The sequence below is a fragment of the Pezoporus flaviventris genome, unplaced genomic scaffold (genome assembly GCF_033815535.1).
Source record: "Pezoporus flaviventris isolate CSIRO_AGI_PZ_B2104156 unplaced genomic scaffold, CSIRO_AGI_Pfla_v1 ptg000030l, whole genome shotgun sequence".
Classification (NCBI taxonomy): domain Eukaryota; kingdom Metazoa; phylum Chordata; class Aves; order Psittaciformes; family Psittacidae; genus Pezoporus; species Pezoporus flaviventris.
In genome coordinates, this window is record NW_026892578.1 from 2,848,333 (window position 1) to 2,876,085 (window position 27,753).

The 27,753-nt window shown below is 39.5% G+C and overlaps 1 protein-coding gene across 15 annotated transcripts in view; it reads left to right on the forward strand.

Annotated features, from left to right (window-relative positions):
- The window catches only part of INPP4A (inositol polyphosphate-4-phosphatase type I A), a 103,225-nt gene that overhangs the window by 51,759 nt on the left and 23,713 nt on the right, over positions 1–27,753 (forward strand). For 4 of the 15 annotated variants that reach the window (XM_061459710.1, XM_061459709.1, XM_061459712.1 and 1 more), the window contains exons 3-18: positions 881–938; positions 3,330–3,548; positions 4,355–4,399; positions 5,804–5,922; positions 6,037–6,153; positions 7,140–7,219; positions 11,605–11,758; positions 12,722–12,812; positions 13,291–13,438; positions 16,558–16,688; positions 17,047–17,151; positions 17,962–18,070; positions 19,688–19,705; positions 22,225–22,408; positions 23,751–23,969; positions 25,261–25,531. In XM_061459710.1, the coding sequence (XP_061315694.1) occupies positions 3,443–3,548; positions 4,355–4,399; positions 5,804–5,922; positions 6,037–6,153; positions 7,140–7,219; positions 11,605–11,758; positions 12,722–12,812; positions 13,291–13,438; positions 16,558–16,688; positions 17,047–17,151; positions 17,962–18,070; positions 19,688–19,705; positions 22,225–22,408; positions 23,751–23,969; positions 25,261–25,531 (1,897 nt within the window). In that variant the 5' untranslated portion in view covers positions 881–938; positions 3,330–3,442. The remainder of the gene's footprint in view (positions 1–880; positions 939–3,329; positions 3,549–4,354; positions 4,400–5,803; positions 5,923–6,036; positions 6,154–7,139; positions 7,220–11,604; positions 11,759–12,721; positions 12,813–13,290; positions 13,439–16,557; positions 16,689–17,046; positions 17,152–17,961; positions 18,071–19,687; positions 19,706–22,224; positions 22,409–23,750; positions 23,970–25,260; positions 25,532–27,753) is intronic. The other 11 variants (XM_061459718.1, XM_061459719.1, XM_061459721.1 and 8 more) reach the window with 6 other exon arrangements.

A 27,753-nucleotide genomic window follows, 5' to 3' on the forward strand; every position in this document is an offset into this window, starting at 1 on the left:
CATTGACTATTTAGAGACCCTGGGCAGTGAGCTGAGATCAGATACCTGCCTCCTGCAGTTTAGGTGAGATTAAAAGACCTTTCTGTAAGTGATAAGAGTTTAGACCTATGTTCTGAAGTAGTCTTGGGTAATTGGTAGGGCTGGTGATTAAATTAAAAAGCTCAGACTGGACTTCCTCATCTCTTTTATTGTAGTAGGGCATACATGGGAGGTCTTAAAAGGTGTATCCTATTAATGTATAAGTACTTGAATGAGATGGTACTACTAGAAATTCCAAACCTTCAGTTAACCCATAGCAGATTTAAAAATAATTCACTTTTCCTGTGTGATTATTGGTAGCTGTTCAGAGAAGCCTACCTCACATAGTAATTTCACTCAATGGAGAGAAAGCCCTACATCTTCATCTCTTGGACTTCTGTGGTTTGACACAGGATCTTTTCTCCTGACAGTGGTTATAACTCTTCCAAGCAGCAAAATTTTGTACGTCTAACTGTAGAAAAGCAAGCGTAGTAACAAGTCTCATACTCAAGATATCATATACTTTCCTTTTTCTTAATAGCACCAAGCCTTTCAGTAAGCATGTTAACATACGTTTCTTACAGCTATTCTATTCACTCACCAAATGCTGACCTGAAGACCTTTTTAGCATAACCTTATTTCTTTGTGCTCTTGCTCTGACTGGCTGTTGCTATGATTAGTGAGGTTCAGCAGAGGATCATACTCTTTTTGTTTTTTCATTTTCAGTAAACATTAACGTGAGAGCTATTAATCAGAAGTTAACTTTACAGTTAATCTAAAAATGATACCTGCCTGTTTGTTGTGATTTATGCTCTATGAAAATATTTATTATTTATACTGATTATTTTGTTAATTATTTTAGATGTGGACTTAAGTGATGATACACAAATTCCCTCCACACATGAGGAAAAGAGCCCTCTGTGAGTATGATCAGTGTAAGCTGAAAATTATCATCAGGCGATAAATTAGTATTGCAATTTAAATGAATAGTTGAGAACTTAGCCTTGAAAATTTATTATGCTCAGTAATACTTAAATAAAAATAGTTTCAAAGCAAATACCTGACCCTATGTTAACTTCTCAAGGATTTACCCTTTTTAAGGTTGTCAGCAACTGCAGATATTTTAGTGTCTGTATGAACTCTAACCTAACTGCTCTCTGACCTGTACCTATGTGAACTGTTAGTTCTTTATTCTTTAATTAAGGTATCTGTAGGATTTGGGGGAAGGAGCTATAGCATCCTGTCTAAATTTCTGAAAGCACCTTCTGTAGGTATTCTGTTTCATTAGTCTTCTGTTTTATTAGGTTAGGTTTAATGGGCTTGCAAACCATGAAACACTACATTACCTAAAGAAAAAAACAAGGAAAACCAACTGCTGAAAGAAGAAAAATAATTAGGAAAATGGAAAGACTTGGAAACTGGCAAATAATTTTGAGGGAAGTTTTATTTGACCAAATCTTAGGACATTCAGTACTATTTGTGAAAGACCAGTGGCTCACTAGCCATTTAACCACTTGAGAGAGATTGAACTTCGGAACAACCAGGTTGGCCAGAGGCATTATAGCCAGTGTCTAAAATCAACTGGACACAGTCCTGAGCAACTTGCTCTAGGTGATGCTGCTTTTGAGCAGGGGACTTGGATTAGATGAACTCCAGAGATCCCTTCCAAGCTCAGCTGTTCTGTAATTATGTATGAATTTGAAAACTGCCTGCTTTAATTTTTGTCTGTCATTAATTATATCTGTAAGCAGAGTGTTGTTTTGTATGCTGTCACTGAGTTTCAAATCTTTTAGGGATGGAATGTTCAGAGCTGTCAATTTCTGCTTCTTCCACTCAAGAGTTCTCTCTTTTCCTATTTGGAATTGGCTTACGACATTGTACTGTATAAAGCTGAGTTGAATCACCAAGGCAAATTATTTGTTCTGACTGGCAACAGACTGACCTATCTAGTGGATGCAGCTGAAATTCCTTCCTCCCTGCAATGAGTTTGCCATTTAAATCTCATTCCTAAGCTCATGTAGATGACCAGGGTTGTGTTTAGTTCAGTTGTCAGAGGTGCTTAATTTGCATCTGAACTTCAGATGTCCAGTGAACCAGTGCTAGTTAAGAAGATGCTTGAGTTCCTGTGGGGAGAGGAAGATTCTTTTCAAATCCTCCAGAGGGAGATGCTGACTAGTTAAATTCAGAGACTTAAGTTAGGCAGCTTGAGTGTTCCTTTGGAGGGCTTCAGTTTTGAAACACCCATTTTAAACACAAGTAAAAGCTAGGTGCTTTATTTAATTAGAATGTATCTTGCCCATTGTTAGGTCCATCAACCTGAAAGGAAAAGAAATACGCTCCCATTATGCAGCATGGTTCAAATATTGTAAAATAAATGAGGGGCTCCTGTGAAGGTACTAGTCACTGTATTACTGCCTTTCAGGTGTATCAGATTTTACTCCTAGTCTCACTTCCTAAATGAATGGAGTTTGTCATAATAGTATGAAATGAATACTAAAGTTCCGTAACTGCAATGCTAGTGTGGCTGTCAGAAGGAAGATTCAAATTTATCAGCCAAACCAAAAGCACTGCATAGAACAATGTAATAAAATTTGTTATATGCTTTGTGTTTCTTTGCTACCATAACATTTCACTTTATAGGAATTGTGAAGGGAAGAGCAGCTGTCATGGATGTCTGTAAAGCAGTAAAGTTTAGGGTGAAGGAAAATCACAGCCGCTGCCATGTGCCACATCAGCAGGCATCCCTTTTTACTTTCCATCGCCATCCCAGAATTTCAGCCTTGTTCTGACCCAGTAGGTTTTATTTATAGTTTTCAACATCCCTACATGGCAGTAGAGCCTGGAACAACACAGTGTGTGGAAACTAACAACATTTCCTGCCCTTTTATTCTGCATTCTGCTGACCCATTGTCCCTTTGTCCTTATCCCTTGTCCTACCTCTGCAGACAGAGGCCCCATCTGATGAATTTACTTGTGTTCCCTGGTGATTATGAAAACCAGGAAACTTCATTAAGGATGGTTTAATAACTTAGACAAAGGAGAAGAGCAGCTGGTCTGTTAACGAGTCTCTCAACCCCCATTCTCTGACAGAAGAGCCTTTCTTGTATGTGGTACAGTCTTCAACAATTTGCAGTAAAATGCTACAGATGTACAGCTCATGCAAATTGAGTTACTGTGCATTTAATCTGCCTTGAGCATTTTATTTCAATGACCTGAGGCAATTTTATGGCCCTAGGTTTGCTGCTGTTAGAAAACCAGTAGCTGATAGTGGCCTAAAATTTTGGCATGTTTTTTCTCTCTTTATTGCTTAGTGTGGTAATGTTAGAGGAATAGCAATTGGAGACGGCCTGCTGCACTCTGCTACTCTGTAAGACAAATATCAGTAAAGCCAAGTGGCAAGAAGAGAAGGGTTCTTCATGACAAAATGACAGCAAGAGAACACAGTCCCCGCCATGGTGCAAAATCACGCACTGTGCAACGGGCCTCCACCATTGATGTCACCTCTGACATGCTAGGCCTTTCTCTGGCAGGTATGTACCTTCTTGTCAGCTATTGCTCTGTTGCTCCTTTCAGAATTCTACCCTGTACTAACTTCGGGTTTTTTCTTTTAATCCCTGAAGATTTAGATATAGTTGGTTAGCCGGAGGGAATTATAATAAATTAAAAAATCTTAAACTTACCTTTTTTAAAATAGACAAAACATTAAAATTTGAGAGGGGAGAAAAAAAGAAATTAAACTAGATTTTGTGCAGTTATGTTTATCAGTCAAAAATAAGAAACAGGAAGACAAAACAATGAAAGAATGCCAAGGTCTAGGAAGAGTCTTGGTAACCTCCTTGTCTGACATGGTATAAAATTTTCAAGAGAGTTGAGGGAGCTGAGAATTTTCTCCCTTTTATGGTGAGTAAATTACGATTTGTAACCCCCAGAGGCCTTCATTGGTTAGTGAGAGAGACTTTTCCCTATTTACTGATCACAGAGGAGATGTAGCTGATTTAGTAATTTGGAGTAAATTGCGGCTCAGACAGTAAGTGGCTTTAATCCTGTTGTTTTTTACTGACCTTCAGCATGTTATAGTCCCATATTCCAAATGAATAGTTCTACATATTTTAACATGTTTTATAAAATGAGATCATCTCAGGTTTCTCAGATAATTTTTAAATACCAGAGATTAGCTAATAAGTATTTTAAATACCAGTCATGGCTCATTCAATTAAAAATACAGTCTTTTTTCCTATAAAATTGAATTTCTTTCTCTGCATGACTGCAACTTCAGGAAAGGTTTCACATGACAGCAGTGTTTGGCTAATCTTGTGTTAATTTTTCTGATTTACAGGAAACATTCAGGATCCAGATGAGCCGATTTTAGAGTTCAGTTTAGGTAGGCTTAGTGATTTTTATGCTAATTTTGGTGATACATGCTATTGAGTATGTGTGTGGTTTTGTAGTTGTTGATTTTGAAGCGCTTTTCATATAGTAAGGATTGAAACTTTGATTTTTATGGAAATGTGGTACAGTTTTCTTGCTGCCTGAACAGTATCTTTTGATAAGCAGCCAGCAGTTCTTGGAAGTCTGTAATTAAAACATCTGTCCTATAAAATTTAAACTGTTTGCTATATGAATGTAATTTTTAAATGTTTGGTTTGTTTATGTGAAGGTACTGTGAAGCTGTCTTCAGTCTCAGTATATCAGCACTTCAGAAGATATCTCCCTGTGTCAGCCATTTTCCTGTGGCCTTTGTTATCAAGGGATAATTTGACATGCCGAAGTGACCTGATTTCTGAGACGGTTAAATTTGAACAAGAACATTGTGTATTAACTCACCTCACTTGAAGAATAAGTGAAAAATATTTGCTTCATGAGAATTCAGTCCACATTTTCAAGTGCAGCATGGTTATCTAGGCCTAACAGTGGACTAATGTTTGGAAGGTTATGCTCTTAACAATATGCTTGAAATGAAAAATGAGAACATTTTCTCAGATGTAATAATGTTATGAATCTTAAGAATTAGAGCTGAGTAAGGTACTTTGGATATTTTCAGATAAATTAAAATATTGAGAACTGTGGAGTGGTTAGTGTACATTTAAATATTTTGCTTGCCCAGGTAAATTTCAGAATTAAATTTCTGTACCTAGCTGGTGGTCGGAGAGTCAGACCACATTGTAGTTACCTGTATCTAGCTAGATATAATTTGGCACTGAAGTTTAATATAATCGTCTAGAGTCTCTCCCCGAGATTTTTGGTAGTTATTTGCTACTCACCATAGCCCCTTCACAGCAGTTAAACTCACAATAACATTTTAGAGGAAATAAATTGCTGTCCTTTTACAGTTACAGGCTAGCTTTTCACATAGTAGAGCTGCTTGATCAATGTTTAAGCACTTCTATTGGTTCTCCATGGCAAAATGCCATTTGGTAATGGGCTTAATGGAGCGTGACTTCAAATCAACTACAGCCATGCTCAGGAGATTCCCAGAGGAAAACTTATGTTTGTACGCTGTTCTAATAAGTTGTGCCAGGGGCACGGATAGGCAGGTGTTAGAAGAGAACAAGTTTAAATTACAGCTCTACAGCTTGGAGCCAAACTGATCTGATTGCATGTTTAATGTTTGTATGCACAAAGGTGAGTGACATCTGCATTTACAGTATGGTGGTAGAAAGAATATTAGGCCCTTCATGGGTTTATTGCGCAGGGTGTATAATAAGCTTTTCTGCAAATGTAGAGTCTTACAGCAATATGAAAAAGAGCCTGTATCTAAATTTATTTATTTATTGCATACTTAAAGCTTGCAGTGAGCTCCTGACTCCGTCGCTAGATCGAAAACCAAATAGTTTTGTAGCTGTGAGTGTAACAACACCTCCTCAGGCATTCTGGACGAAGCATGCACAGACAGAAATTATTGAGGTAAGTGGTGAGGTCCTCCTGGATTAGACTTAAAAGTGAAGCTAATGCAGGAAGCATTTCTTCCTAACAAATACCACCTTGCATTAATTTTTGACCTTTTTTTTATGATTACAGGGAACAAGTAATCCTATCTTTCTAAGCAGCATTGCCTTTTTCCAAGACTCTCTTATCAATCAGATGACACAAATCAAACTCTCCGTGTATGACGTCAAAGATAGATCTCAGGGAACAGTAAGTTTTCTTTATTTCATTGCTTGCTGTGTCAGTGTTAAGCAAGGAAATGAGAGGCAAGGAGATAAAACTAGTAGAGTTTGTGGAAGAAAGCAAAATGGTGTAGCAGCACTGATCCTGGAGAAAGCAAGATGTGTAGGGAAAGGAGGGACAAATGCTGCAGCAGAGTGGGGAGCATTGCCAGTATTCTCAAATAAGGCTTGTCTGCAGCAAGTTTGGGGAACACTGATATAAATTAAGAGGTCCTGTCACTTTTTCTCTTATGTTGTGGACCTCTTTACTGAACTAGATAATGAGTGGGATCCAGCACCCCTAACTGAGGCCTCTAACCTGGGGTCGTTGGCCCATGATGAAACAGTCCTTCTGAATAGAGCTACTGAATTCTAGAAATTGCCCTAGCCTGATACCTTAGTGATTTTGTTCAGGGGTAAGATTTGTTTCCTTACTGAGAAAAGTTTAAGTGCCAGCCCTCCCATGTAACTACATGTATCTGGGTGCAACTCAGCCATTTATTTTCAGATTGTTGCCAAAAATACAATTCCAGGCCCCATGTAGGCTTCCATAAGGGCAGGAGAGCTATCCCTCTCTGTACAGTGCTTTCTAGGGAAAAAAGAAGAGGTAAGTTTTTCAGGAGGAGACAGGTCTGGGTCAGAGAAGGACTGTGAATGTAGACCTAGTCAGTCTGAGCCCCGTTCAGTCATTGCTTTCAGCATTCCTGTATTGCTTGGCCTAAACGTATATATTGAAGTAACTCCTCTCAAATCCTAGGGAAAGAAAAATGCTTACTGTCCTCCAGTAGAAAAAGGATTTTTAATAGATTACCACATTTATTACATTTTAAAGTTTTAATTAGTTATGTATGGGCATATGTAATTATATTTTTGTTCTCAGACTTTTGTGCATAATATTTGTATTTTGGGCTTCAGTGCTGTGGACAAAGTCTTTATTCATTGTAAAATAAAATTCTGGTACTCATCTTCTTTCAGATGTATTTGTTGGGTTCTGGGATGTTCACTGTAAAAGAACTTCTTCAGGAGAAGAATCACAGGTTGCACTTAACACTAAGGTTTGTGATATCCTCCTCCATTTAGGAATTAATTCTTAATTCTTGAAAGCATGCTTAAGATGTGATGAAAACTTTGAGATATGAAGAAAACCTTTTGTTTGGTTGGGTTTTTTTAGTTCCAGGCCACTACTACTACTACTACAAAAAAAATATTTTAAATTGCATGATAATCAGAACAAGACCTTTCCAATATGGTGAATAATGTTAGACATTGGTTCTAGTTCTCCAGTTCAAGAAAGTATTCTCAGACCAATTTCATTTTTGTGCATTTCATCCTATCACCTCAGCATATGTGTCCGTGAAGAGTGCAAAATAGACTATTTTTGACTGTGCTGATGTATAAAGAGCCTGTGATGGGAAGAATGAAACCCATTGAAAAAGAGAGGTATCTTAGTTGTTTGGAATACCTTGTCTCTAGATAAATCTAGTCTCTATTTCACCACCTACCAGTTGCTAAGTAGTGTATTTGTTGCTAAAGTGTATATTTATCGCTATAATGCACTAGGAATAGAAGGAGTCACATTACAATAGCATTGATTGATGTAATTTTCTAATTTAATTCATATTGGCAACTTTCAAGGAAGGAACATGACTCAGGAGAGAATGAAAAAGAGAGTGTGAGTCTCATACCAATCCTTAAGGTAGCAGTTATAATCATAGGAATCAAACCATAAGGGGCAGGCTGGCAGGGGCGATACTGTTGTGGGTGTCTGTTACAGACCACCAGATCACGGTGAGGAAGTTGACGAGGGCTTCTACAGGCAGCTGAGAGCGGCCTCACAGTTACAGGCCGTGGTCGTCATGGGGGATTTTAACTTCCCTGATGTTTGCTGGAAGGACCACTCGGCAACCCAGCCACAGTCCAGGAGGTTCCTCCAGTGTATGGATGATAACTTCCTCCTGCAAATGGTGGATGAGCCGACCAGGAGAGGAGCGCTGCTGGATCTCATCCTCACTAACAAGGAAGGTCTGGTTGAAGCAGTAAGGGTTGAGGGCTGCCTTGGTTGCAGCGACCACGAGATGGTGGAATTCAGGATCTTGTGTGGTTGGACTAGGAGAATAGCAAGTAGAATTGCAACCCTGGACTTTAGCAGGGCAAACTTTGGCCTTTTCAAGCAATTGCTAGGGGAAATCCCATGGGCAAGGCCCTTTGAAGGTAAAGGGGCCCAAGATAGTTGGTTGACATTCAAGGATTGCTTTTTCCGAGCTCAAGATCGGAGCATCCCGACACGTAGGAAGTCAAGGAAGAGGGCCAGGAGACCTGCGTGGCTAAATAGGGAATTGCTGGGTATGCTCAAGTGGAAGAGGAGAGTTTACAGGTCATGGAAGGAGGGGCTGGCCACTTGGGAGGAATATAAGGCTGCTGCTAGAGGATGTAGGAAGGCAGCTAGGAGGACTAAGGCCTCCTTAGAATTAAACCTGGCAAGAAGGGTCAAGGACAGCAAAAAGAGCTTTTTCAAATACATGGCAGACAAAACTAACACCAGAGGCAATGTAGGCCCGCTGATGAACGGGATGGGTGCCCTGGTGACAGAAGATACAGAGATGGCAGAGTTACTGAATGCCTTCTTTGTCTCTGTCTGCTCTGCTGCAGGCAGTCCTGAAGAGCCCTGTACCCCTGAGACCTTAGACGAAGTCAGGTCAACGGAGCAGTTTGCCTTAGTCGATGAGGAATGGGTTAGAGATCAGTTGAGCAATCTGGACGTCCATAAATCCATGGGTCCAGATGGGATGCACCCGCGGGTGCTGAGGGAACTGGCGGAAGTCATTGCTAGACCACTCTCCATCATCTTTACCAAGTCTTGGGAAACGGGAGAGGTGCCTGAGGACTGGAGGAAAGCAAATGTCACTCCAGTCTTCAAAAAGGGCAAGAAGGAGGACCCGGGTAACTATAGACCGGTCAGCCTCACCTCCATCCCTGGGAAAGTGATGGAACACCTTATCCTTGGTGCCATCTTAAGGCATATCAAGGATAAGAGGGTTATGAGGGGCAGTCAACATGGCTTCACCAAGGGGAAATCATGCTTGACCAATCTCTTAGCCTTTTATGAGGAAATAACACGGTGGATGGATGATGGCAGAGCGGAGGATGTGGTCTACCTTGACTTCAGCAAAGCATTTGACACAGTCTCCCACAGCATCCTCACAGCTAAATTGAGGAAGTGTGGACTGGATGATCAGGTAACGAGGTGGACTGTGAACTGGCTGAAGGAGAGAAGCCAGAGAGTTGTAGTCTATGGGGTTGAGTCTAGTTGGAGGCCTGTAACTAGTGGAGTGCCTCAAGGGTCAGTACTGGGACTGGTATTATTTAATATATTCATCAATGATTTAGATGAGGGAATTGAGTGTACTATCAGCAAGTTTGCTGATGACACTAAGCTGGGAGGAGTGGCTGACACGCCAGAAGGCTGTGCTGCCATCCAGCGAGACCTGGACAGGCTGGAGAGTTGGGCAGGGAGTAACTTGATGAAATATAACAAGGGAAAGTGTAGAGTCCTGCATCTGGGCAGGAACAACCCCACGTTCCAGTATAGGTTGGGGAACGACCTGTTAGAGAGCAGTGTAGGGGAGAGGGACCTGGGGGTCCTAGTGGACGACAGGATGACCGTGAGCCAACACTGTGCCCTTGTGGCCAAGAAGGCCAATGGCATCCTGGGGTGTATTAGAAGGGGGGTAGTTAGTAGGTCGAGAGAGGTCCTCCTTCCCCTCTACTCTGCCCTGGTGAGACCGCATCTGGAATATTGTGTCCAGTTCTGGGCCCCTCAGTTCAAGAAGGACAGGGAGCTGCTGGAGAGAGTCCAGCGCAGGGCAACTAAGATGATTAAGGGAGTGGAGCATCTCCCTTATGAGGAAAGACTGAGGGAGCTGGGTCTCTATAGTTTAGAGAAGAGGAGACTGAGGGGTGACCTTATTAGTGTCTATAAATATATAAAGGGGGAGTGTCACGAGGATGGAGCCAGGCTCTACTCAGTGGCAAACAATGATAGGACAAGGGGTAATGGGTACAAACTGGAACACAAGAGGTTCCACTTAAACTTGAGAAGAAACTTCTTCTCAGTGAGGGTGACGGAACACTGGAACAGGCTGCCCAGGGAGGTTGTGGAGTCTCCTTCCCTGGAGACATTCAAAACCCGCCTGGACACATTCCTGTGTAACATTATCTAGGTGTTCCTGCTCTGGCAGGGGGATTGGACGAGATGATCTTTTGAGGTCCCTTCCAATCTCTAGCATACTGTGATACTGTGATCATACTCTTGAAAGCCCCTGTGGGACACAGTTAAGTAGAGGGTTGGAGAAAAATAAAGACAGCAAAGTAAGATTAAGGAAGGAGAGCTCTGATGTGTAAAGGCACATTGTAGTATGTGTTAAAAATAGGACAGGCATCCACGTTAGAGAAGGCAAGGGGAAGTCAGTCGAAGGGGGAAAACATAATCAGAAAGACTGAGGAAGATGCTGTTGGTAGTATCTGCATAATCAACACTAGAAACTGATAAACTTGCAGAAATTTCTTAGCCCAGATACAACTGTCAAAACATGGGCAAAGCTAAGAGAAGAGATGGGTAAGGTTTTCAGCTTTTTTCACAATGAGTTGTAAAGAAAAAATTATTTGACATGACTTAAATGTTAAGTATTTAAAATTATATGATTTAACAGGGGGGATGAACGAGTCAGAAGAGGCATGAGAAGTATGACGTTGGCTAAAATTTATCATAGGTGTGAAGATGAGTGTGTTTTGAGGGAGTGAGAAAGAGGAATGTGATGGCAGGAGTTGATGGTTTGTGTTTTAGACAAGGTTATTCTGCTAGGTTTATTCTTTCATAACTAAGTTGAAAATGGACTTTATTAAACTCTGTTTGTTTTGATATCAAGTACATTCTGATTATCAAAGTGTGCGAATACATGCTTGCCTTCTCATTGTCATGTTACCTCTCAGATGTATGAGCTGGATGCTGAGCATGATCTACAAATATGTTGCATAAACTTTTTCTTGTAGTCATCCTGTGTGCTTATTTTTTTGCCTTCCCAGTATTGTCTGTTCCAGAGACTTTTTTTTTTTGCTAGCTGTCCAAGCATATTTTTACATGTAAACAACAGTCTTAAAATACAATTAGAATTTATCTTAAAATAATAACATAAAGTCTCTGCCAGACTTACTGTAAGTCATAGGTCTTCTGAAGAATTGGCACACATGCATGATTTTAGGTTGCCTTCAATTAGGAGGTCTGTACAGCATCCCTGCAGAATGAAGAGAGCATTTTGCTGTTGGAATAATATGTTATAAAAACATGTATATGTTCAATGAAGTTGAAAAGCTTCCTATTTAAAATGTTCATTAAGTTTGAAGATTAATAGCCTTTTATAAGTGTTCCCTTGTTGATAAACAGGTCCACCTCCAAAAAAATCTCAACGCAGAGTGTTTGTTGCAGGTCGGCTGAAAGTGACCGTGTAGGTAACATTACAGTTATTGGATGGCAAATGGAGGAAAAAACTGACCAAAGGCCTCCAGTGACAAGGTCACCTGATACAATTAATGGAAGGGTGAGTATGAGCATTGTAACAAGTTCAGAAAAATGCAGATTTATTGCCAGCATTGAAGTAAACTAGGTTGATGTCTGCCATCCATCTTTAAGTTTAGTAGGGCTTTATAATTGCAAAATACTGTAAATGTCAGTCTAATGGTGATAAAGTGGTTTTGTATTTTGCAGAGCTCTTGGTGCTCATGTTTGGGGGTGAAAGTCTTGAGGAAAATTTTAATTTCCAATGATTAGGCCTTAGTTTCAGGTACTTGTGCCTTTCATCAGAATAGGCTTGTGGTACTGTACGCTGGTGCACTTAGCACATTGATAACCAGCTTCACAAAGATGTGCTATTCCAGTTCACACTTAGAATTGAAAGGGGGCATTAAGCAAGCTGTAATGGGGTTGCTCAGGAAATACCCAGAATTTCCACAGGCAACTTAAAAATTTTAATAAAACTGAACAAGTTATTTGAATATTGGATTTTATTCTTTTTTCTGACGCCCCAAATATTTGTCTGAGAGCAGACATTTATAGTGCTTTCTCAGCCTAGGCATGTGTTTAAGTCTGTAAACCTTGTGTTCTGAGTATCCTGGTGATCGTTGCACTCCTATCTGTGTATCATAGTCACAGTGTGCATTAGTATCACTTTGTAGCTGTAGCTACATATGTTGGTGCAGTACCTTTAAGGACTCTGGAGCTATGCTAACATAAAGTAATCGTGAAGGGCTGGATGGAAAGTTTTACAGCTTTTTGAACTGTGTAGTAGAAGTAAATAGAAATGCTTAGATTGGAGGGTTTAGGTATATTTATTGTTTCAGCCTGCAGTATTTTTTGTCCACAGTAAATATATTTGAAATATTTATTTTAACCATGTGTTGCTTTTAATACTCCTTTCAAGTCTGTGTAAATAGGGTCATCACAGGTATATTGCCCTGACACTTAGGTTTTATTCTTTACTGCTCTGGGTTTTCTTTTTCTTTAGACTGTGTTGCCAGTTGATGAAAGTTTAACAGAATCTTTAGGAATCAGATCCAAATATGCTTCATTACGGAAAGATGCACTACTGAAATCTGGTAAGCTGCTGTGTGCTGTAACAAGTAAGCTTTGGGCATCAGTAAAAGTTAATCTCTTGTTGTCTGCCTGTGGCTCCAGGGTGTTTAAGCAGATGTTTTATTTGAATAGAAGCAGGCTGCTGATTGAGCAGCCCTTTGAGGGTCATACAAGAATAAATTATTTTGTCATTTGCACTGTATTGTAGAGTAAAACCAGCAGAAGCAAACTTATGTCAGTAAGTTGACTGTAGTATAAAATTTTCCATGCAATTTGCTAGTATTTCCTAGTGTTTTAAATAATTTGGAGGCTTTTCCCACAAACACTGGGAGAATGGTCACTGCAGACTGTCTGTACTTGGAAAAGTTGGAACTGATGCCTGCTTAAACCAGATCTTTACAGCAGTGTGTTACAGCACATTAGTGATTTGAAGCCTTTTACTTTAGAAAAGGAGAGGCTTTGTACACCTTAAACTTAAATAACATGATTTTAATTCTTCAGTGTTTGGTGGTGCCATTTGCCGAATGTATCGCTTCCCAACCACTGATGGAAACCATTTGAGAATCTTGGAGCAGATGGCGGAGAGCGTCCTGTCACTACACATCCCTAGGCAATTTGTGAAGCTTCTTCTAGAAGAAGATGCTGCAAGGTAAGTTCAGGCCAGTTTACATACAGCAGTGATACGACTGTTCCTGAGTTACCAAGAAATATATCTGTGTTAATGGACAGAGGCACTGAACTAAAATTAGTAAAAGCAGCAAGTTGCTGACTGTACAGTTAGAGTGGATTAAGATTTCATGTCAGAGTATAGACTTTTGGCTTGAGTCTATGGTAACATGAGCATACAGTGGCATTGTTGGAATAGTGAACACTTAGGATCACACTGCAGTTAGCTGCATTTATGTGTTATCTGTTCCTCTCACAAAAGTATTGTTAAGACCACAGAAGAGATATTCCATATTCATGTGACTGTATTAGGTCCATAACATTAGAATACATTATCTTTTTATATATATAATTATCTGTATTATAGAATCATAGAAGTGTTTAGGTTGGAAGGGACCTTAAAGATCATCCAGTTCCATCCCTCTTGCCACAGGCAGGGACACCTTCTACTAGATAAGGCTGCTCAAAGCCCCATCCAGCCTGGCCTTGAACACTGCCAGGGATGGGGCAGCCACAATTTCTCTGGGCAACCTGTGCCAGGGCCTCACCACCCTCACAGTGAAAATTTTTTTCTAATATCTAATCTAAATCTCTCCTCTTTCAGTTTAAAGCCATTGCCCCTTGTCCTGTGACTACATGCCCTTGTAGTAAGTCCCTCTCCACCTCTCGACAGTAAGCCCCCTTTAGGCACTGGAAGCTGCTCAAAGGTATCCCTGGAGTCTTCTCTTCCCTAGGCTGAACAACCCCAGCTCTCTCAGAGTAGTCAGAACTTAGACTCTAGAGAGTGAATGCTGTATCTTTTCTAGCTGTCCTGCTACAACCTTGTTGGAGAAGGCTTGGGATATGCCATTACACATTTAGACATGGGTTATTCATTGTTTTATATCTTTGTTTCTGTACAGGTTTCCTCACAGTACATTTAAAACCACCTATTCATTTTGAAGTACAGCTATAAGAATCTAAAGAGTTGACAAGAATGCCCATAAGGTGCCATCTATGATGGATGTAGTTTAATGACTTGAAGATAGTAAGAGGAGAATTTAGGGTGAATGGGGAAAAAAGATGTGGCTTTCTGTAAGGCTGCGGGCAGTGAAGTTTCTTAAGGTATTAGCCACGGAATGTGACTGTTCAGAGGCTCTTGCTAAAATCATGCAGAGACTGGTTACATATTTTATACAGTTATGGGTTAATAACAGCCCAGGTGATTGCTAGTACCACTTTGTATGTGCTGAATTACTTGGCACAAAGGTAAGTATGACTTTCGTGTAATTGAAGAGAAAGACTCACTTCTCCCTGTACAGTTGAAGTGACACACTCTACGACATGCACAGCCACACTCTGTATTCATAGGATCTCTCAGATTTGGCCAAGCATTCTTGTTTTCTCCACACTCTGTGCTGCAGCCCAGAGGAATTCAGCTACACAAGCACAGCTGCTTCTCTCTTAATATACTGGTGACTTTTAAAATGTCCTTGGATAATCATGACTGCTGTCTCCTACATAAAGCTTTTCTGGGTCAGAGCTCTTCGAAAGGAAACATCTAACCAAGGGGGATATTTTGACTACCTAATTATGGCAGACACATCCCCTGCTGCCTCAGCCCCATGGGACAAAGAAGTAAACTTGAAGTCTTAAGCTATGAATTTACTTCAGGAAGACCTGGACTCAGATGCATAGTTAGTTTTGAGCAGGGAGTTTGTCAAGGTAGTCATAATAGCATCTTATGCCAAAGCAGTTTACAAGATGAAACTGTTCATGTCTTTCTCTAAGTCACTAATAAATACAGTTTACACTGTTGCCTATTGGCTAATCAATCTGGAGTTTTTCTTGGAATTTTTCTTCCTTTTATTAATATCCTAAATATTGTGCAGTGAGAATTGTTCTGTGAGATTGGATATAAGGAGGAAATTCTTTCCTGTTAGGGTGGTGAGGAACTAGAATAGGTTGCCCAGGGAGGTTGTGAATGCTCCTCCATCCCTGGCAGTGTTCAAGACCAGGTTGGACAAGGCCTTGGGTGATACGGTTTAGTGTGAGGTGTCCCTGCCCATGGCAGGGGGGTTGGAACTAGATGATCTTAAGGTCCTTTCCAACCCTAACTATTCTATGATTCTATGAAATGCTGTCTTAAACTATATACAATTGATTAAAACTGTGGATTAAGGATACTGAGAACTGCAAAAAAACCTGCAGGATCCTTTTTGTAGGTGATTGTTCTACCTTTTCTGGGTAATGTGCTGTTGAACTGTGTCTGGCATTGACTTGTTTACTTTTCGCCTTCTTGCTTTATTCCAAATAATATCTTAATCCAAGAAGACAGTAATACAAGCATGATGTGAAATACACTGAATATTTCCTCAGCAGTGCTGTCGGGGAACAGAATATAACACAAGATTGCCATGTGTGACTGAAAACCTAGCAGTCAGGTTGCCATGGAAAGCCAGGGAGGTTTCTGTTCATTCTAGGTGTATCCAGTTGCCCTTTATTCCACTTGCAGTAAAACCTAAATTCCTGAATCTCAGATGAAAGTTTTGCTGGTTTATCTTTTGTCTCTCCAAACCCTTTATTCATGCTTATACTTCTTAGACCTTCCTGGCCTGGCCTTGGAAACTGTTGTGTAGATACCTGGCCAAGGAAAATACTCCTTGTATCTAATGTCAGACAGGTGCTAACCTCCCACCTAACTTCTGTCACAGTCCTGATTTAATTTGAGAGCCATTGAAGTTCAGTGGAGTTGCCTAAAAAGGTCCCTCATTGTCCCAGGTCACCTGACATGATGACAGTGCCCATCATTTGCAGATCTTCATATAGTTTGGGAGCTCCTGCAGAAAGGTAGGAAGCTTTGGTTTTGACCAACACCTGAGTCTGCTGAGGGGAATTCAGTGTATTCTGCCTGTGAGGAATCTATAAGTAGAGCTCCAACAGCTGTTCTTTGGGGCTTATTTTTGGAAGCATTCTCAGTCTGGTGAGAGTGAATTGAGAATGCATCAGCAGAGGATGGTGCTACATTGGTACAAAGTGAAACCCATTGGTCAAGAGGACTATAGAACTGAACACCTCTCTTTTTCCTTTTCTTTTTTATTTATTTCTCTTCTCTCCGCCTAGGGTTTGTGAACTGGAAGAACTGGGAGAACTGTCTCCTTGTTGGGAAAGCCTTCGTCGACAAATAGTCACTCAGTACCAGACAATTATTTTAACTTATCAGGAAAATCTAACTGATCTGCACCAGTATAAAGGTGATTTCTTTTTCATAATAATGTGATATTTCACAGCTGTGATTGTTAGTGCTTCTCTGAAATTGGCAATCCAGAATGTCTTAGTTTGATAAGTAAAAAATGCTATTATTAGATTTCTTCATTAACATTTATTGTGAGTTTGCTAATCATCTGAGATACTTGTCTGCTTTATTCATGCTCTTATTTTACCCTGAAAGTACAGAACAATTATGACCTGTAACAGAAAGATACATCTTTTTTCTTTCTTTTCTCTGTTTTACTTTCAGCATGTAGCAAATGGTGAATGACACTCCTTGAATGTTTTAGCATAAGCAGAAGCAGAGGGGTTTTATGCTTACTTTTCTCCTGCATTTCTCAGGTCCTTCATTTAAAGCCAGTAGCTTGAAAGCTGATAAAAAATTGGAATTTGTTCCTACGAATTTACACATACAGAGAATGAGAGTCCAGGATGATGGAGGATCAGGTATTTTTTCTTTCTGTCTTTCTTTACCTTATTTTGTTACTTTTCTCTCCTTTTTTCTTTTTTCATTTCCTTCCTCAACCGTACAGCCAAGTTTCTACAAACTACTGCTCTGTAGTACTAGTACTACTTGGCATTTTTGTGGCACCTTCTATCCTCAGATTCCAAATCTCTCCAAAAGAATAGGTGTAAGTATAATTATTGCTATTATACAGGTGGCAAAACTAAGCTCTGGAGTTAACTGTACCCTAGGTGACACAAGTCAGCCTTTATATGAAAGAATGCATTGGGTTAAGCTGCTATGTCTCTTCCAGTCATTTTGAATTGTAGCAGAATAGCAAAGGTTCCGATTTGTTTCTTGTCAAGGATGTGTGCTTTGTCTCTGGAACCACTTCTGCAGAATCACAGCAGCTTGTTCACATCAAGCTTATTTCTTCATATATAACCTTGTTTTCCCTTCTTTTAACAGTAATTCTTACTAACCAGGGGGCACACACTTGTTCCATGCATCCATATGAGGGATTCCAGTAATGGCAGGCTTTGTATAAAGACCAGTGTTCAAGTCTTTGCTTTTCACTGTCAGTCTTCTAGATTAAGAAACAGAGGGCCTGCATTCAAGTATGGTTCTTTCGCCTCAAAAGTACCTGATGGATTTCCAGGACATCTAAACCAATTCAGTTTTCCATGTCCTTCAAAACACAGGCAGAAAGTTTTACAAAAATTACTTTCAGAGTAGTTTTTAAATTTCCACAATTATTTGTCCACATTAAAGATTACAGGCTTTCATCCGTAAGTCCTTTTTGTCCATCCCAGATCAGAACTACGACATAGTCACCATAGGAGCACCAGCAGCTCATTGTCAAGGCTTTAAATCAGGTGGCTTGCGGAAAAAGCTGCATAAATTTGAAGAGGCAAAGAAACAGTAAGTAGAAATGTTGTGTCAACTATTATTGTGACTTTTAGTCCTGGTCCACGCTCAGTGATTTGGAAAATGACTTCATTCTATGGTTTTGTTGCACTTCATTCAATGGTTCTACTATACAATGTAAAGATTATTCCATGTTTTTTTCCCAAAAGGAAGAAGGAAAACAGTTTCCCCCTTATACTACCATATTTGTTTTATTTGTTTGCTTACTGATGGGCCCTTTCTGATAGTCTTTTTAGTGAAATCATGAATTTTCCCAAATACTTGTTACTTCATTTAGTTTAGCTGGTTTAGGTATTGTGTACTGCCTAATTGTGGACTAGAAAAATGTAGAACATCGTCAGCTGCACTACCTTGTGCTTTCAACCCATTATTTGCAGGAGACTTTCAGACCTCTCATAGCTTTAAAGTTCTGTCACTGAACTCTTTTTAGTACAGCTAATAGTACAGCAGGCATAGTACAGCTGTGCCTGACAGGCAGATTCCCTTTTGACAACTTGGATTTAGTTCTGGGATTATTGCTGGAGGCTTTTCTGCACAGATTTATGCACAGATTAGGCTTCTGAACCTGGCCTCACTCTGCTCTGCAGGCAGGATGCTTGACCTCCACAGTCGTGTCTTCAGGCACTTTTCTAGTGACCTCTCTGGAAGTGCAACCATATATATTAGAGGAAGGGGCAGAAATTGGACATGTCACATATGCTAAAGGGAGAGACCTACATGGCACCCACTTCAGCTCTCAAGGAAGAGCTAATGCTGTCTGGATCTGCAGTACTTGTGCTGCAGCATGGAGAATTTAAGGAACAATGAGAGCAGCAGGACAAGGACATTGCAGACAGGAAAAAGGAGACTTTGATAATGCCCTTCCAAAGAGAGGATTTGTAGGATTTGGAGCTGATGGGGGGAGGGAGTAACATGGGAACCAGGGTCTGCCAACTGCAGAATTCATTTTGGCAGCAGAGAAGTAAATAGCAGCATCCTGTGAACATCAGTCAGATACGTACTGATAAAAAGATAGGTGCAAAAATATGCAGGAAACTGTAAACTGGAAGCACTGCTATACTATTCTTTTGATATCACTGAAATTGCTTTCTGAAATAAAATCCTTCTGTGAGTTTAGCAACTGAAATGGTCCTTATTCCTGCAATACCTAATTTCCATTTCCCCCACCCCAGAGTAACTAAGCTGGTCAAAGAGCTTAATTTCTATTCAGTACTTTTCCTCTAAGCTTTACAGAATTGCTACTTCTGGGTCTATGACAATGGACCGAGGTTCAGTAATTAAAGAATATATTTTCTTTTAAATACTTCTGTGTTATCATAAAAGTTGGTATAGTAGAACTGAGATCCATCTCCTCAGTTGCACTGTTACATAGGTATCATTCAGTTCTTTCTTTTTTCATTGGCAAAACTGTGCTTGATGCATCCACATTTCCCCAGAACAACGCACGGGCATCTGGCAATCTGTGGGTTTTTTGCTTACAAGTTTAATCATTATGTACCCACCTTGTTGAAAAGATGACTCAAATAAGATATTTCCCCAAACATCTTTTGTTTTCTGCTTTGGTATTTGCTAACAATCTGCTAATTTTATTTTGGTTTTCTGTTTTTTTAGCAGTTATGAGGAGTGTTGGTGAGTTTTCTGTTTCTGAGAGTTCTGTAGAGAGGGTTTCTGTTCTTTGGGTTCTTTTATTTTTCTTTTCCTTCTTTGTTGTTTTTGTTTTTGTTTTTTTTTGGCAAAGATGTGGTGTGTTTTAAAGTGTGGAGGGCTTTTTAATGTCATGCATCATGGCATCCCTAATTGTGCCTAAGTAGTTGTAGCTGCTTTGTGGAACATGATGTGTGAATGAATTTCATTTCATCTGCAATGTTTGTTTGTAATGAACAGCAAGCTTCTTGGCTCTCTCCAAGCATAAGTTAGAAAGCTGTGGATCAGAACACAATTTTATATCTTTTCCTCTGTTATTTCCAGTGAAAACTACCTGGAGAGAGAAACTTACTACCAGAGATGGAAGATAATTCAGATAACTCTATGTATTTTTTAATCTTTATGGTGATAAATTGGGCATGGTTTATATTTTTGCAACCCATGTCTTCATTTAAACATTTTCACTTAAATTCTGTTTATTTGTCTTCATGTTGTGGTGTTCAGTGCTACAAAAAGGAAACATTACTTGATGGTTCAACAGTGCAGAATTTCTGCTCTAAATTACTTGTATTAGAGGTTGAACCCCTAATTCACTGGGAGTTAAGGCTGTGTTACAGTTTGCTGATACAGTACAATGAGAGCTGTTCATTTGAAAACGCAGTTGCAGGTTGGAAAGTAAATATATGTAAATTTTACACCAGAAATTTTACCCCTGATCATCCCAGCAAATGTTTGTGATTAAAAATGTAATAATTCTAAATCAGATCTCAATATGCTGCATGGCCTTTCCTGCCAAATACGTCTTTATGCATGTTAGCCACACTGTCGTGGAAAGAAATTGCTCAGAGGAATTGTCACTAACATCACCAGTCAATAAAAAGCATAAATCATGTATGCAACAAGTCCTAAAAGCTGAGATGAATTTACTGTATGGTGTAGCAGTACTGGGGAGTGGTTCTCTGCTCCACTCAGGTGGGTGACCAGAGGGACACAAATAAGGAACCTTTCAGGAATCACTTATGCATTATATCCTTTGAGAACAAATCCCTCATCTATTCTTATAATGGAGGTCAGACAGATACTGGGATTAAGCTTCACCCTTGCCTTAATATTAGCTAAGGGATGCGAATTGGTATTTGTGGTGATGATTTTAAAGCGTGCCCCACAGAACCCTCCTGTCTTATCTCACAGATACACTACAGAAATTAACAGCATTGCTCTAGGGGGTAGTAGGGAAATTCCTACTCCTCAGAGGTCATGATCTGAGGTAACTGTGCCTGGAAAAGAAACTCCTCCCTATGTAGTCTTGTAGCTGTGTCAATTGACCAGTGCTGAGAGTGGTGCAAGCAGTAGGTTATTCTCTGCTGTCACTATGCTGAAGCCATTCATTACTGGAAATAAATTAATAAAATTAAGATACTATACCATTGGTGTATTATCATGCCATGTCATAAAAGGACATCACACTTGTTACAGCTGGAGCTGATGTAAAGGCCTGATCTTTTTATAGCTTTCCTATTGGGAGGATAAAACCAGCATACTGCTTGGCAAGGAGAATAGTGGTGGGTTGGTTCCAAATAGTTAACTAAGAGCACAACTTCAGTTTAAAGCCATTTTCTAAGCTAAAAGACAGCTTTTGTAAAAGGTTCTTCTCTGGTAGGATTAAATCACCCTTTAGAAGAGCTATTCTTCACAGAGGGAGTCCAAGCGTCTGTCTTGTAAGCAACTTCTGTAGACATCTAAATTTAGAGGACATAAACTATAGTTTATTACCCTTACTATTTGGAAGAGGCCAAAATTTGGTACTGCTTTACATTGTTACAGCTGAGTTTATAGTAGGGACAGTTATATCATGTCCCTAGTTTAGTATAAGAAGTGTGTGCTAACAGAAGGTGCACCAAGGGCAGAGTCCTTGGGTTAGTCTGGAGATACACTTTGTTTTTATATATCATAAGATTGCTTTTGCTGGTGTAACTTGAATCAGGCCTGCAACAAGGGAAAAGGTACACTAGCAAGGATTTTTTGTTAATACCACAGTGTTTGCATTATGGATCTGGTGGCACTTCTGTGTTAGGAGTGCAGATTTTCTTTTCATAGCCCTAGTAGATACGTGATAAAACAGGTTTATAAAACAGGCCCCATTGAAGTGTCTGTGTGATAAGGAGAGGGAGAATGGGGTAAGCTGTCTCGGCTAACAGTAATTCTGTATCCGATGGCAAGATCTATCACCCACATTCTCCTCAGCAAAACTGTCCCTCTGGTATACAAACTCTGCCCACAACCCTTTGGCATAAGGGATTAGTAAATCTTCATCTGAATGCTTTCAGTAAAGTCAGAGAAGGCTCTAGGATCATGTTCCTGCTGTGCAATTGCCCACTGGCCTTTCACTGTTGATTGCTAGTTTAGGTAAATTTTCGTTGTCTGCCATTAATTCCCCAGCATGCCACTGTAATGTGTGTTCCTCTAGATCAGTTTTCTCCGTAACATCAGTCTTTCTTTTTCAGCACTTCAACAAGTTCCCAGTCTATAATATACATCCCACAGGACATTGTCAGAGCAAAGGAAATTATTGCACAAATCAACACCCTGAAAACGCAAGTCAGTTACTATGCAGAAAGGCTCTCAAGAGCTGCCAAGGATAGATCAGCTAATGGCCTTGAAAGAACACTTGCCATCCTAGCAGACAAGGTAGGAGAATAATGCATTTCCACACTAAAACACAGGGTATTTTTTTTCTCTGTCTGTAGTGGGTTTTCTTGAAATACCTGTTTTACCTTGTTCGGTAGTGTATTGTAATGTGTACAGGCCTAAAGAAAAAGCAAAGTCAGACTAGGCTTTACAATCTGCTGCTTTTTATTTAGGTTGTCTGTTACTTTTCACACGCTTCCCTTCACCTCTTCTTGGGAGTGCAGTGGAGAGCAATGTCCTCTGGTTCACTCCATTCATCATATTCCAGAAATGTGCATTCTTCACTTTCTTTTATACTCTTTTCTGCATAACCACCTGGGGTTTTGTAATGTTCCTCCAAATCATCTGTCAAGCAGCAGCTACTGGGCAAAAGTTAATGAAACAATTCTGTATTTTTCCACTGGCAAAATAAGGAATAATGGTGACACAGCCTTTGCTTGAATTATAGTGATGTGAATCAGTTATTTCTTGATGAATGCTAACAGAAACCAGACTAGACCCACAACTGAACATGGTCTTATTTACAGGGACAAAAAAACCCAAATACTGTTACACTGATGTTTTCTATCCCTGAAACAGATCTGAAGGCTGTTGAATAGCAGTAATGGCCGAACAGTTTGCCATAAATTGTCCCAGTGGAAGGGATATGCATACAGCTTTGTAGAGTGCAAAATACAGTGTGACCCCATGTAAATGTATTATGTATTATATTTGCTCCAAATGAGTACAGTGTGTATAACTGATCTGTGGGTTTTTCAACAGCTGGACAACATGTATATATAATGTAGTAAGGGCTTGTTTGTAGTTATCTTAGTAGATGCGCAGACCAGATACTTTTCATATTCACATAACTTATAGAAATTCTTTAATACAACACCACTAAATAAGGGAACAAGTTGCATTGACTGGTGGGTTATATTTTTAGTCCTCCTCTTATGTCTTGTTATGATTTCAGACAGCGTGGTGGAGGTCTAAACATGGTTTTTGGTGTGGCAACTATTGTATACGCTATAAAATTGTCTGCACATTGTTCTAAGCTTTTGTCTAATGAAGAGTGAGGTGCAAATAAAGATGAACAGCACACTTTGTGAGATTTTCAACTGCTGCAAGGCTAATACAGTAATACGACTTTGGAAATGTACCATTTGTGTTTGGGTGTCCTATATTGCTTTTTAAAGCCATTCAGTTAAATGATTGCAAAGGCACCTTAGGGACTCCTAAACAATGGTTACTTTCTTTTACAGAATACTAGTTCTTTTTTCTTTCTGTGAAAGAATATAGTATAAATGGTGTATCGAATAATGAAAAATAGTTAAAATGTGTGGGGTTTATTACTTTTTAGACCCGGCAACTTGTCACAGTCTGTGACTGCAAGTTGTTAGCAAATTCAATACATGGACTGAATGCTGCAAGGCCAGACTACATAGCTTCAAAAGCATCTCCAACCTCTGGAGAAGGGGAGCAAGTGATGTTGAGGAATGATCAAGATACGCTTGTGGCCAGATGGACAGGAAGAAATAGCCGATCTTCTCTGCAGGTGGATTGGCATGAAGAGGAATGGGTATGTTTGCTTAGTGGAGGGATGAATATTTTCTTCTTTTTATTTTTTGATTGCTGTATTGCTGTGTTCTTTTGTCTATAAGCTCTTTAATTGCTCACCAGATACACATTGGGCAAGTGGTTTAGAGGTACTGGTCAACTAGCAAAGACATTGACTGTCCTGTGCTCTGTTACTCCTTGGCAGGGGGATAGAAACAGGCCTTAATAATATTTCCACATTTCCTAAACAGTGGAAATCATTACAGTAGGTGAATGGCATTTCTGAAGTCAGTTCCAAGGGAAAGTAAATAGCTTTTAAAGTAAAAACCTGACTCTATTACAAAGGGTATTTACAGTTCTCCAAAATAAAGCATAATTTGTGTGCATTAGCTATCCAATTCAGCCTTCCTGGTTTTTATTCTCATCTAAATATTTAGAACTTGCAGTCCAACTCTGTTTTAATTATGAACACCATTTTAATACTGCTTGAACAAAGTATTTAAATGGTTTTCCTCACCACGCTGCCAACTGAAATAAGAATTTGGCTGCTTAGATTCTGTCACTGTATAATACAAAAAGAAGTTAATGAAATCTCAAAAATTGTTGAAATTCATGAAAACAATTATATATCTATCTATATATATATATATATATAATGAATGCCCCATTCCTGGCAGGTTGGACAAAGCCTTGGGTGACATGGTTTAGTGTGAGTTATCCCTGCCCCTGGCAGGGGGGTTGGAATTAGATGATCTTAAGGTCCTTTCCAACCCAAACCATTCTATGATTCTATATTGTGAAATACCAATTTTTAAATGAGATACAGGTCATTTTTTAAATAGATCCTTATTTTAATTATTTTGGCATACATTGACCTATAGTCAAACTCAGAGTAATGAGATATGAAGAAAGCCAATTCAGCTATTTGGATAGTAATACAATACAGTAATTTTATCTGTTATTCACTGTGTTATATAGGAAAAGAGATGTGTGATTGCATACAATTATTATGTCAAACATGAGTTTCAAGAATAAACAATATTGCCAGCTGGAAATTGAAATAGTTCAAATAATTGCTCAGCAAATTTACTTAGAAAATAGCTTTACAATTTGCCATGCAAGTCATGTTTGTACATATTCTTGACGTGCTGGTATATGTTATTTATATATCCAGAAATTGTGTACAGGATAGCCCAGAGGAAACTTCTCAGAGCAGTTGTGACTAGAATCACAGGAGAAAATACGTTGCCAAGGGATTTATTACCCAGTGTCTCTTTTCTTTTTAAATTGAGAAAGGAATGTTTTCTTTTAAGGAGAAAGTTTGGTTGAATGTTGACAAAAGTCTGGAGTGTATTATACAGAGAGTGGACAAACTTCTCCAGAAGGAGCGCTTGCAGAGTGACAGCTGTGAAGATGTTTTCCAGTGTGACGTCAGCTCTAGTAGCAAGAAAGGTAATCGGGACACTCGTGCCTACTGGATAAATCCAGAAGATTTAAATGAGACCTCATCATCCTCACCACCTTCATCATCCTCACCACCACCATCCACACCATCCTCTGCATGCCATTCTCTCAGAAAGACAAGTGCGTATGCCAGACACTGCTTCTCACCGCTGCTTTCTCCCTGCGTGCTGGCATCATCCCTAAGCCTGCGTTACATCCTTCCATGTGTTTTTAATTCAGTGGTGGTGTTAAGCACTGATGTCACACAGAAAGGGTTGGTGGTGTCCTGGGAGCTGCGAAGCTCCATTACTTATTTTGAAATCCTGATCCCACTGAAAACATTGCCAAATCCATTGATGACAGTCGCATTTGGTTTTCACTCTGGGTGTTTTAAGCTGGTAAAACAGGTGGTTGGGTTAGCATGTGTCAGACACCACCTCTGGTAGCTTTCCTGTTGGCTTCAGCTTCTTTGCAGCAATCAAAGCTTATTGCATCAAATCTCTATGAAAGATAAATAAAACATGAGAAAAGTGCAAGGGCAATTGGCAACACTAATGGTCCCAGCTGGACTGCCATAGCATAGGGGGGAGCCAGGCAGTCCCATTAGATGGAGCTGAATTCAGATGAGCCTACAGGATTTTAAAGCAGTTTTTAACCCAAATTGTCAAAAGCTGTAGGGCTGAGGCACTCAATTAGTTAGACCCTGTGTAGCTGGGAGATAGGAGTTGGCAATGCAAGCTCTCAATGGAATAATCCTATCAAAATTTGAGGTATAGTGGGTGCTGCATTGAATCCAGCATGATGCCATGATCATGTGAATGAAAGATATCCTTATCAGTTTAGGCTGACAATTTTGCAGTCATGCATTAGATTTCAGGATTATTTAATTTACATATGTACTTATTTGGCTTATTCTTACGTTCTTTACATGTGGCCAGTATGATTTGGCCACTTAATAGAGCAGGTGTGCAAAGATAAACTCTAGTAAGATTAGTTTGTGTTTTCATTTTTTTTTTCCTGTTCTGTCTTATTGTTTGACGGCCCTTTGTCCCTTACGTGTGTCTGTGACTTCATGTCCATCCCATTATTAGTGTTGCAGTAGAAGGCAATATACTTTCGGGGGGGGGGGGGGGGGGGGAAAGGAGGAAGTTAAATGTTAATATATTTTTGTGTAGCGTTGTATCTCAAATGACCATGTTTTTCTAGATTAGACTGACATTTTTGTGTATTATAAAGGAACAGAAGAATTGGTTCTTGTTTCAGAATGCATTGTCTGTTAATCTTTGACTAAATTTCTTCTATCAGTTTGATACCTTTAAATGTTTTTATTTGCAGGCTAGTTTACATGAAGTTTTATACGTATGTACATGGGAGTTTTATCAGTAAACTTCAATGCAACTTCATATGAATGATTAAAAGTTGTGGATTTTCATATTTAAAAGAACAGGAAAAATATGTGGTGGGTGACACCAAAGCTTTTGCCAAGATAATTTGATGCTGAAAGCATCTTAAAACAATAATTTTCTTTCATTTTCAGTCATACTTTTAAATCTACTTTAGAACTTGACACGCCACAAAAATTGGAATTAGCTGCACTTCTACTAAAGATTTTGTTTGTGCCAAGAGTTTCAGTAACCTTTCCTGCCTATTTCTCCAAATAGGGATGAATAATATCTTTCCTTTTAATCCGCAGAACCTGGAACACAAACATTAAATCAGGAAGTGTAGCAAGCTTTAAAGCTAACAAGTATGTTGCCATTTCCCAGTGCTCCGTAAGTGTAAGGACTAGATCTGATGTCTGACTGCCAACCAGTGTTGGGTGAATTTAACTTAAAAAATCCTGGAGAGGGAATCCTGTTTCTGAGGTATCTGGTGCAAACACTGTTGTAGGTCTTAATGAGTAATTTGAATTGCACTTGGGACGTTTATTGTAAACCAGGGTAAGCTGAATACTTGATTACATTCTCATCAGATGTAGTTCCTAATTAATGTATTTTTGAGAGACTTTAATACTATCAAGAAACCTGGTTTTACTGAAATCAGTGGGAATATTCCCATTGAGTTACTTCCCTTGACTCCACACCAAACGTCTCCTGTTAATTGCTTTTAAACTGAAAGAGAGTAGATTTAGACTAGATACAAGGAAGAAGCTTTCACAATGAGGGTGGTGAGATACTGGAGCAGGTTGCACAGGGGAATTGTGGGTGCCTCATCCCTGGAAACATTCAAGGCCAGGGTTCTAAACAACCTGATCTGGTTGGAGTTGTCCCTGCTCATTGAGGGGGTTGGGGTGGGGGGTGTATTAGTTGACCATTAAAGGTCCCTTCCAACCCAAACCATTCTATGATTCTGTGAATTCCCTT